This window comes from Ictidomys tridecemlineatus, chromosome 8 (assembly GCF_052094955.1).
Source record: "Ictidomys tridecemlineatus isolate mIctTri1 chromosome 8, mIctTri1.hap1, whole genome shotgun sequence".
Taxonomy (NCBI): domain Eukaryota; kingdom Metazoa; phylum Chordata; class Mammalia; order Rodentia; family Sciuridae; genus Ictidomys; species Ictidomys tridecemlineatus.
In genome coordinates this window covers 53,592,550-53,602,906 of record NC_135484.1, presented here as the reverse complement: position 1 = coordinate 53,602,906, position 10,357 = coordinate 53,592,550, and the positions used below count along the sequence as shown (strand labels likewise).

The 10,357-nt window shown below is 45.5% G+C and overlaps 1 protein-coding gene across 2 annotated transcripts; it reads left to right on the top strand.

The window, feature by feature from the left end:
- Positions 1 to 4,698: 4,698 nt before the first annotated feature.
- Gpr6 (G protein-coupled receptor 6) lies at positions 4,699 to 7,558 on the top strand. Of its 2 annotated transcripts, none has more exons than XM_040283203.2 (2): positions 4,699 to 5,110; positions 5,689 to 7,558. In XM_040283203.2, the coding sequence occupies exon 2, from the start codon at positions 5,711 to 5,713 to the stop codon at positions 6,800 to 6,802; it is 1,092 nt and encodes a 363-aa protein (XP_040139137.1). In that variant the 5' UTR covers positions 4,699 to 5,110; positions 5,689 to 5,710; the 3' UTR covers positions 6,803 to 7,558. The 2 variants fall into 2 exon arrangements, with proteins under 2 accessions (XP_040139137.1, XP_005330218.1); XM_005330161.4 differs by having other exon boundaries at positions 4,704 to 5,110; positions 5,692 to 7,558.
- The last annotated feature ends 2,799 nt before the right edge of the window (positions 7,559 to 10,357 follow it).

Here is a 10,357-nt window from a genome sequence, read left to right as displayed (position 1 = left end):
GGTGGGCAACGCATGACTGGCTTAATTTTTCCATCTAGTCCAACGGCAGCCTGTCTCTTCACGCAAAGCAGAAACGTCGGTGGGGGACCCCCTATGCTGAAAGTAGGGAGAAAGCTTTTTGGAAAGATTCATCTGCTGATTCCAGCTCATTTGACCTTCAGGGATAGTTAGGGGAGCAGAAACTGTGGATTGTGAGAGAGGGAAGCACGTTCCCCAGAATTTGGGGAACCCCTGAACACAGTGCCCAGCAACCTGGAGACTAAGAACAATGATGATAGTGCTGTCCCTTTTTGGGTGGCTTCTCAGGCCCCACCTGCCCTAATGGTCCAGACAGAGAAATATAGGCAGACTTGCACCCAGAGGCACCAGGTCCACGCCAGAGAGGAACTTTCTGTTGTTTCTGCTGATAGCCCTAGTAGCCATGCCCCACCCTGGTACCAAGCAACCCTCAGTATATAACATACTGAATGAAATGAACCCATTCTAGGCCCAGGTCTTTTGTTGGTGTTCTGTGTGCCATTGGACAACTCACTTTACCTCTCTGAACCTAAGTTTCCCCATCAGCAAAGATAATAACCCTTATCTCCAGTAAACTGTTTCAAAGAATAAAATGAGATAATGGCAATGCACCCACTGAGTGAGTGTCATAGCACTTTAAAAATGTAGGGCATGGTGGATCAGAAGACTGCTTCTGTATTTCTTTTCAAATACATCAGTAAAAAAAACAACTGTCTCATTAACATTCACAATTCATTAGAGTCAGTAATCTAAGTTTTAAGATTATACATTTTTCCATGAAATTCAGTAGTTATGTTCTCTCCTTATGAAAAAACACATTCTTAACTGCTATTATTTTTCCTAATTTGTTTTTCATGCAAAAAAGGAAAAGCTGTTCACCCACTGAATTAGACCCAAACTCTCAACTGCCCGCCCGGGACATAGTTCTGCATTCTGTGACCTTGAGGTGACAGCATTGGCCCTCTGCTCCAAATGTAAATTTAATGGGAACATTAGGTGATGCTGACCTCCTGGGATAACAACCCTCAAGAGTGGGGACTGCACATCTGGTGTGACAAGGCACATCACTGGTATGTTTGCACAAGCTGAGGAAGTAAGCACCTTCCGTTAGGACAGGCCACAAGTGCCTCCAGATGAGAGGACACCTTGGCCGCAGGTGGAGGCAGAAAAAAATTCTGGATAGAATCCATCCATCTCAGCATGTGTCCCCAAAAGATTATTCTCCATCCAACACCCTGGATCTGGACAAACAAGTAATGTATTCAGTGGCCCTTTGTGATATCTGCCTCTTTCAGGAGCCATCTTCTCCAATAAACAGCCTCATACATCTCTCCAAGCACCTGCTGTCTTCCTGATCTGTCAGCATAAGCACCTGTGTAGACTTATACTTCCCAGGAGAGAACTATAGGGCTTGTCTGTAAGAATCAAGGAGAGGGAGTGTGTGTGTGTGTGTGTGTGTGTGTGTGTGTGTGCGCGCGCGCGCGTGTGTGTGTCCAGAAAGAGGCCAGAGTTGCTAGTATGGATCTTTCCAACTTAATTTTATAAGCATCTAAATAGGTTGGCTAACTGTAGTTCTCATGTTGTAAAACAGGATTGATGTGCAAAGATGGGGCCAGGAGAGGGCACACCTGGGAAGTGAGATCAGAACAGGGAAAGGAAGCAGATGCTAAGATATTTTAAAATCTACAACAGAATAGAAGGTGCCAAGTAACCTGGACTAGGTCCAGAATTTAGCTCTTTTTCAAGGGGCCCCTGAATTCATGCAGGTCAAGAGAGCACCAAGTGTCAGTCTTCATCTTGGGACAAAAAAAAAAAAAAAAAAAAAAAAAAAAAAGAAGTTCTGTATGAATGTGGAAAACTGAAGATCTAAAGAGGAAGAGTGGTTAGTGTGCTAAACCTGAAATTATACTGAGTGACCTGAAGCTGGATTGTTGTTAAAATTCATTTATTGCACCGATTTTAAACTGTAATCCACTATTGCATGGATTTTGCTGTACACTAACCTGACAGGCAGCTGGTATGATTGCTTAGATAAGTGAGTGTTCTCAACTCTGGCTTTAGGGGTTGAAAATAACAATGCCCAAGCATTGTTCCAGATTAAATAAATGGAATGTCAGGTGGAAGGCTACAGAGATGTATAGTTTTAAAAGGCATTTTAGGTAGTTCCAATACACAGCCAGGTTGAGAGAACTGTGTTAGACCTAGATGGGAAAGATGCCCAAGGGAGCCAGAGAAAGGATTTCAAGTCCTGTGTATAACCTCAGTCCAGGAAAAAACATTTTTTTTTCATTTATGCCTGGAAAATGCTAGAATATAAAAATCAAGGTAACAAGTGACATGATGGGCTTCTCACTGGGCTGTAATAAGGAGTTTAGCTGGCTACAATCAATCAGAAACCAAACTTTGCAGACCTCTAAAATATTACCAGGACCAGACAAGCTGATAGATGAATCATACACTTAGTTGTGTGCTTTAGTCAAATAAAAAGGAATTGAAGGGGAAAAAAACCCAGTCAAGATAGCAGGATTAGAAAGGCTTATGATAGATGTAAAGGGAACTTTCAAGGACTGGACTCGCAGAACAGAGCCACTTACGGACTAAGGTTACTCCTTCTATCTCAGTCATTTGATCTCCTTCATCTCTATTCCTCTCTGCATATCTACTTTTTCTTCAATTTCAAGTAGTTTCCTCTAGTTGTGCATTTCATATAAGGTCCTAGACAAGTTCTCTAGCTCTAATTTGTCACTATCAATCAGACCCAGAGTCCAACACTGACTGACAATTGTTATGATGTCTCTTAGTTCAGATTTTCAAGACAGAGGAATCTGGTCACTAGCAAAGAATGGCTTATTTTGTCTAATGTCAGATCAGATGTCATTCACCTCCCATAAGCTAGACCAGGGATAGAAAATGACACGTGATTCACAGACTGAACATTGTAGGAGACCACTGGAAGGGCAGGCACTCATGTAGGAGCTATGGGCAAGGCATGCATTTAAATATATCTAATATTCATCCATAATCAAAGGACCACAAGTCTTTTTATCTTTTCCATCTTCTACTCCTCAAGACATAGGTGGGTAAGGAGGAGATGGGGAGGAATTTGAAAGAATCTGCTCTTTCTGCTCTCAGAACCTGGTATGGCAATCTGAAAGAGATCACTGGTATGACTCAAAGACAGTTTAAAAACCCTCCACCTGCACTTATGTGCATGATTCTACATGAGCTGTCACTCTGGAAACCATAAGAGGTCTGTTCTTGGCAATGGTGAAAGCCTGAGGACCTCCAAACAGAGATCCTGTGATAGATTTAGTTTTAATTCCATACTGTGACATGTAAAACTGGTACATATTTAGACATTAGGGAAAAGTCTCCTCCTTTTGGGCCTTTATCTGATCATTTGGAAAATTCTCATTTAATATGCTATTATTGTGGTTTGACAGATCAAATGAAATCAAATTCTTGGATCGGAGGTTTTGGATTCTTGAAAATGGTGGTATACTAATTTTTTAAACTCTTCAAATGGAGGAGTTTAAAAAATTAGGAGTTTATAGTCCAACACCAGCTACTGCAGGAAACAATTTAACTCTCTGTACCTTTGTTCCTCTCTAGTTAATTTCAGTTGCACTAGGCATAGAGGCAAGAGTAGTCTGGGCTTGGAGGTCATGTTTAAAATGAACAGCCCAGGGTAACCCCATCCCCTAGCCCATGGACAATCTGAGTATCTTTTTTTTCTTCTTCTTCTTTTGGTCCTGGGGGCTAGAGGAAAACTGAAGCCAGGGCAGACCATGTAGTCTCTGAAGACCATAGCTATGGTGTTGGCATTGCCATAATCCAGTGTGTGATCATTTATCTTAGAGTGTTAGATGGAGTCAACTATTTTTGCTTTTGCCCAAGTACAGCTATTGGAGATTCTGGCTGATTGAAGAAGAATAAGACTAATACTTGTATTTTACTGACAAAACAAAACACCTTTAAACCAAAAGGATGATTTAGCTGGGCTGAAAATAAAACTCCTGCCTACTGAAGTCTGGTGCAGCTGAGTTATCACTATTTTCGTCCTATAATTTGTTTTATAGGGTACTAATTAACAGGGCAAAGTCTGTTGCCAGGAAAGTAAATCACATTTTGCTGTTTTCTTCTTTTCTAACAAGACACAGACCTTGTCTTTAATTAAAGAGCAAGTTCCAAGGGCAGTATCCGCTACTGAAATTGGAAAGCATTGGACAAGAGAAGATCATGGTGAAACCTGCTGTGTAGGGTTCAAGAGAGACAAAGGGAGGAAAAGAGATTTCATGGGTAAACGGGGTGGGGGGAGTTGCATTCCTCAAATGTCCTTTTTAAATCTGTCTTTTTTCTCCTTCCCACAACTCTGCATTTCTTACTTGACTTTCTTTAACTGACAAAACTACCATAAACATCCTAAAAAAAAAAAATATTTGCTTTCCCCAGTTCATTTTTGTCCCTCAAGCCCCACTATTTTTTTCTTAAGGTAGTTACTCTCCCGTCAGACCCTTCTGTCCCAAACTCCCTGTCTCCAGGGTGGTTTCTTCTTCCTGGCCGCTCTGATCTTTGGCTTTGGGTTTTGTTGTGTGGCTGCTGCCACTCGCCCCTCATCCCTCTTCTCCCAGCTCACCCTCATCTCCCGTCCTCAGGGTCTTCACTCCTCTCTCCCTCTCCTCTCTCCCCCATCCCATCCTGGAGGCTGTGCGCTGGAGGAGGCAGCTCTGGCTTCTCCCTCCTTGAGCCCTGAGATTTCTTTGCCCAGGTTGGGGAGGGGGACGAGGAGGGATAGACCAGTCTGGGCTCCGGGGAAGAGTAATTGTTGGCACCTCGAAGCCAGAAACCTGACGTCACCTTGCCCCGCCTGTCAATCTCCCGCGGGCGCACTGCTCGTAGCCGCCTTTTCTGCCACTGACTGTGCCTCTCACTCGCCGCCGCTCCAGCACAGCGACAAGGAGTCCCGCGCTCATCTTCCTCGCCCGCTCGGGCCGCCTCCTGCGGGCAGCTGCTCGCTTAGCCCAGGGAGCCCAGCCGGGCGTCCCGCCAAGGCGCGCATGACCAGCGACTTCCTGAAGCCGTGACTCCCCAGGTGAGCTTTGGGGCTGCCCGGGAGAACTTTGAGGGTTCGGGAAGGGGAAAAGGAAAAGGACAGCTCGGTAGTGGGTTCTTCCCGAAGCCAGAGAAAGAAGGGAAGCTCCACCGCCCCTTTCTCGGCCCCTCGCTGATGTTTATTCCAGGGGTCTCTGTGCTCCAGGTCTCTGAACCTAGAGCTTGCAAACTTCGCTTTCAGCACCGCGGACAGCGACACGCTTCAGAACTAGGGGAAAATGCCTTGACCATGCTTGCAACAGCCTGGGTGGGACAATTCCAAACTGATAGTTCTAGTTCCATGTATTTGGGTGCGTGTGCAAATGCAAGCCCACTTACGGGGTTGACCTGTGTGCATGACCTGTGTGTATATCTCTGCAAAAACTCAAGACAATTCAGGCAACCCGATGCATTTCACTCTCTCACACAACAGGTGTTTATTTTGGATTAGCACTTAACTTCTACTTCACCACTCTGCTCCAGGGTCCCGGGGTGGGATAGGCAATTTGAGTGGGACAATGCTAGCAGGGCACCTGGCAGTCGGACCAGCCCACCTGACACCTGCTCTCCTTCTCTAAGCAGGGTGCTGCATCTGGCCGCGATGAACGCGAGCGCCGCCTCGCTCAACGAGTCTCAGGTGGTGGCAGTGGCGGCCGAAGGAGCAGCGGCGGCGGCCACAGCAGCAGCGGCTCCGGACACCGGCGAATGGGGGCCTCCTGCTGCGGCGGCGGCACTGGGAGGCGGAAGCGGAGCTAATGGGTCGCTGGAGCTGTCCTCGCAGCTGCCGGCAGGGCCACCTGGATTGCTGCTTTCAGCAGTGAATCCATGGGACGTGCTGCTTTGCGTGTCGGGGACGGTGATCGCAGGCGAAAACGCTTTGGTAGTGGCGCTCATTGCGTCCACCCCAGCCCTGCGCACGCCCATGTTCGTGCTGGTAGGTAGTTTGGCCACCGCCGATCTGCTGGCAGGCTGTGGTCTCATCCTGCACTTCGTGTTCCAGTACGTGGTGCCCTCGGAGACTGTGAGCCTGCTCACCGTGGGCTTCCTTGTGGCCTCCTTCTCGGCCTCGGTCAGCAGTCTGCTAGCTATCACAGTGGACCGTTACCTGTCCCTCTACAACGCACTCACCTATTACTCGCGCCGGACACTGTTGGGCGTGCACCTCTTGCTTGCTGCTACCTGGACAGTGTCCCTAGGCCTCGGCTTACTGCCGGTGCTGGGCTGGAACTGCTTGGGCGAGCGGGCCTCCTGCAGCGTGGTGCGCCCGCTGACACGCAGCCACGTGGCACTGCTCTCAGCTGCCTTTTTTACGGTCTTTGGCATCATGCTGCACCTGTACGTGCGTATCTGCCAAGTGGTCTGGCGCCACGCTCACCAGATAGCGCTGCAGCAGCACTGCCTGGCGCCGCCCCACCTCGCCGCCACCAGAAAGGGCGTGGGGACGCTGGCCGTAGTGCTTGGTACTTTCGGCGCCAGCTGGCTGCCTTTCGCCATCTATTGTGTGGTGGGTAGCCAAGAGGACCCAGCCATCTACACCTACGCCACCCTGCTGCCGGCCACCTACAACTCCATGATCAATCCCATCATCTATGCCTTCCGCAACCAGGAGATCCAGCGCGCCTTGTGGCTCCTGTTCTGTGGCTGTTTCCAATCCAAAGTGCCCTTCCGCTCCAGGTCCCCCAGTGAGGTCTGAAGGGCTCCCTTCACATCCTTTCACCAATACCACACCCCCAACAAGCCAGCCTTTGGTGAGCTTCCTGGTGCCTGCTAATGAACTCGGAGACTCCAATAGTGTGAATCTGATTTGGGAAAAGAAAGGGACAAGACATAAATGCAACAAACTCACAAGGACAAAGAGGCTTGTTGGCACTTTACATATACAGTGTATACATGTGTACATATATATACAAATATTTGTATCTTCTGGAGATGTTCAGGATGTGAGCTTCCTGTTCTGTGAAAAACTACCAAAAGATGTGGTTGTATACTCGAAATGTACATCACATTTGTCAAGTGAAGACATTCCAATACTGCTTAATAATAGCACTTTATTTTCAGCTGCTGAACTGCCAAAACAGTGTTGCCATTTTCAAGGGCAGGGGGAAGGGAGTAAAAGGTGTATTTTTGTTGTATGTGATAGAATATTTTGCTGCACATGCATCAACAAATTTCAACATATTTTGTACACAAATAAACATATCATAAAAATGTAATTTGGGGTACATGATTGTACATGCAATTACTATTGGTAGATGCAATTACTATTCAAGAGTCAAATTACATGGGCAATCTTAAAAATGAATAAATTATTCATTGAAAGGATTCAAAAACATATAGCTCATACCTTCATTGGGGATATGAAGGTGTGTTCAGCATTGCCTCTTGGACCACTATCATCTTTCAAATAGGCCACTACCCTGATCTTTAAGAATTAAATATTCCCATTCCATCAGTGGTATGAGTCATGATTCCCACCCCATCCTACTTTCAGGATAATGGAAGGATAAATAAATGAATGTGTGTGTGTGTGTGTGTGTGTGTGTGTGTGTGTGTGTGTGTGCATGGTCTGAGCCCCTGTGAAGAAATATGCCCACAAGCTCCAGTAGTTAGTTACTCTTAGGAAAATATACACAGGCAAATTTGTTAACAAATTTCACACTTATTGAATGTCTACTATATGCTCGACACAATTCCAGGGCTGAGGATGTGGAAATGAAGTAAACAAGCAAAATGTCTCATGCTCATGATGTTACATTCTAGTGAGGGAGATGGCCTATAAGCAAATAAATAAATGTATAATGTCATGTTAGCATCAATGCTAAGAAGTAAAATAAAATGGGGTAGAAGTGGAAAAAAGCAGGAGGTATTCTATTGGTTAGGGTGATCAAGGAAGTCTCTCTGAGGAGAAAACACTTAGGAGGTAATCTCAGGGAAGCAAGGTTGTGAGAAAAATCAAAAGGTGAGAGAAGAGATTTCCACATATAGGCAGCAGCAAGTGCTAAGAATTTAGGAGTATGAATATGCCTGGCAAGTTCAAGAGCAGTAAGATCAAAGACTGGAAAGTGAGCAAAGAAAAGAGAGGTATGAAACTACAGTGGAGAGAGAGCAAGCTTTGCAGGCCACTATAGGGACTTGGGCTTTTGCTCAAGTGATATGGACATGGCATGATCCAATACATATTTTTAAAGAATCACTCTGAGCCAGGCACGATGGGGCATGCCTGAAATCCTAGCCATTCAGGAGGCTGAGGCAGGAGGATAAAAAGTCCAAGGCCAGCCTTAGCAATTAAGCAAGGCCTTAAGCAATTTAGTGAGATTCTGTCTCAAAATCAAAATTAAAAAGGGTCAGGGATGTGGCTCAGTGCTAAAGTGCTAAGGTTCAATCACTGGTACCAATAAAATAAAATAAAGAATCACCCAGGCTGTCTTATTGAAAACAGTCTCTAGGAGTTTCAGAGTGGTATCAGAGGATAGAGGTCTATAACCACTATCCCCACAAGAAACGGCAATGAGTTGAAGCACAGCAGCAGTGGTGGAAATGGTGATGAGCGATTGGGCTTTAGAAATACATTCACGTATAGATGGATGCAGGGCATGAATGAAGAAAGCTCAGAATAACACCAAGGATTTTGCCTAGAGCAAAATGTGAGTATGTGGGATCTTTAGAGATCAAGAAAATCTGAGGGGAGAGGTTACATTGGAAAACGTGATGATTGATTCTATGTCAGCTTGAGTGGTCCATAGTGTGCCCAGATACTTTGTCACACATTTCTGGAAGGATGTTTTGGGGTGAGATTAACATTTAAATTAGTGGATTGTGAATAAAGTAGATTGCCCTCCATCATGTGGGTGGGCTTCATGCAATCACTTCAGGGCCTGAATAGAACAAAAAGACTGGCCCCTCCTGAACAAGAGAGAATTCTCTAGTGGTTATCAGACTTCGTATGCAACATTAGCTCCTTCTGATTCCAGAGCAGAAAGCCTTGAGACTACACTGCAGCATCAATTCTCCTAGGTCTCCACAATGCAGATTTTGAACTTGTCAGCTTCCGTAATCATGCAAGACTTCCCTATAATAAATTTCTACACACACACACACACACACACACACACACACACACACACACTTTCGATGGATATATTCAAATACAGAAAGGGAGGGAAAATTTAAGAGTTAGTTCTAAACTCCTAAATAGAGGGTACATGTGGGCAGTTTACTTTTTTATTTTACAAATACTTCTATAACACCATTTGCCAGACATCACTCTAAGCACTTAACAAACAATTCACTTAATCATCACAATGATCTTGAATTGATCAGGCCCCATCAAGAAACAAAGAGCTCAGCGGTACAGCACTCACCTGGCATGTGTGAGGCCCTGGGTTCGATTCTCGGCACCACGTATAAATAAATGAATAAAATAAAGGAACTTCAACAACTAGAAAATTTTTTTAAAAAAAGAAAGAAACGAAGAGCACACATTCAAAGCAGGTGAGTGAAGAGAATCTAACAAAGGGACTACATAGACCAAGGTGGTATACCATGGGAAAAGACTGTTAATAAAATTATGAGCATAGTTAAAGGAATCCGACAAGGGATAGCGAAGGTCCCCGACCACACACCCACTAGCACTGCAGGGCTGCCAAAAAGGAACTAAGGAAAGGACAGTTGCTGGAACCATGAGAGAGGGCTGTAGTGCTGGCTGCTCAGTAGGAGATGTGGCCCTTAGTAGAAAAAAACAGCAGCTGCCAACCTGTGGCCTGACAGGGAGCGAGCTGGAGAGGAAATTACTGGAACACCAGCTTCCCTCTCCATCCCACCTCCTGACAGTGACTTCCATTAATTAATCAGAACCCAGAGAGCAAAAATTGATGCAGAGAACAGATGTCAGATTCCCTGGGAACCCAGCAGGTGAAAGTGGATCTGCCAGTGCAAACAGAGACCATTTAGCACTAATTCTATGAGCTGGGTACTATTATTACACCCAATATTCAGATGAGGGAACAGGCAGGGAGGTTAGCTATCTGGAGTTCAGAAGAGAGATCTAAAATGACAAATGAATTGGGGACTTGTCTACATACAGGTGGTATTTAAAGCCATAGGTCTGTATGGGGTCGCCTCAGGAGTACTTGTGGGAAGAGAAGAGGGCCAAGAACTGAGCCCCAGCAAACTGAAGTGCTTAGAAACAAAGAAGACAGGAAGAGCATGCAAAGAAAAAATGAAGTGGTCAGTGAGATGGGAAGTAACC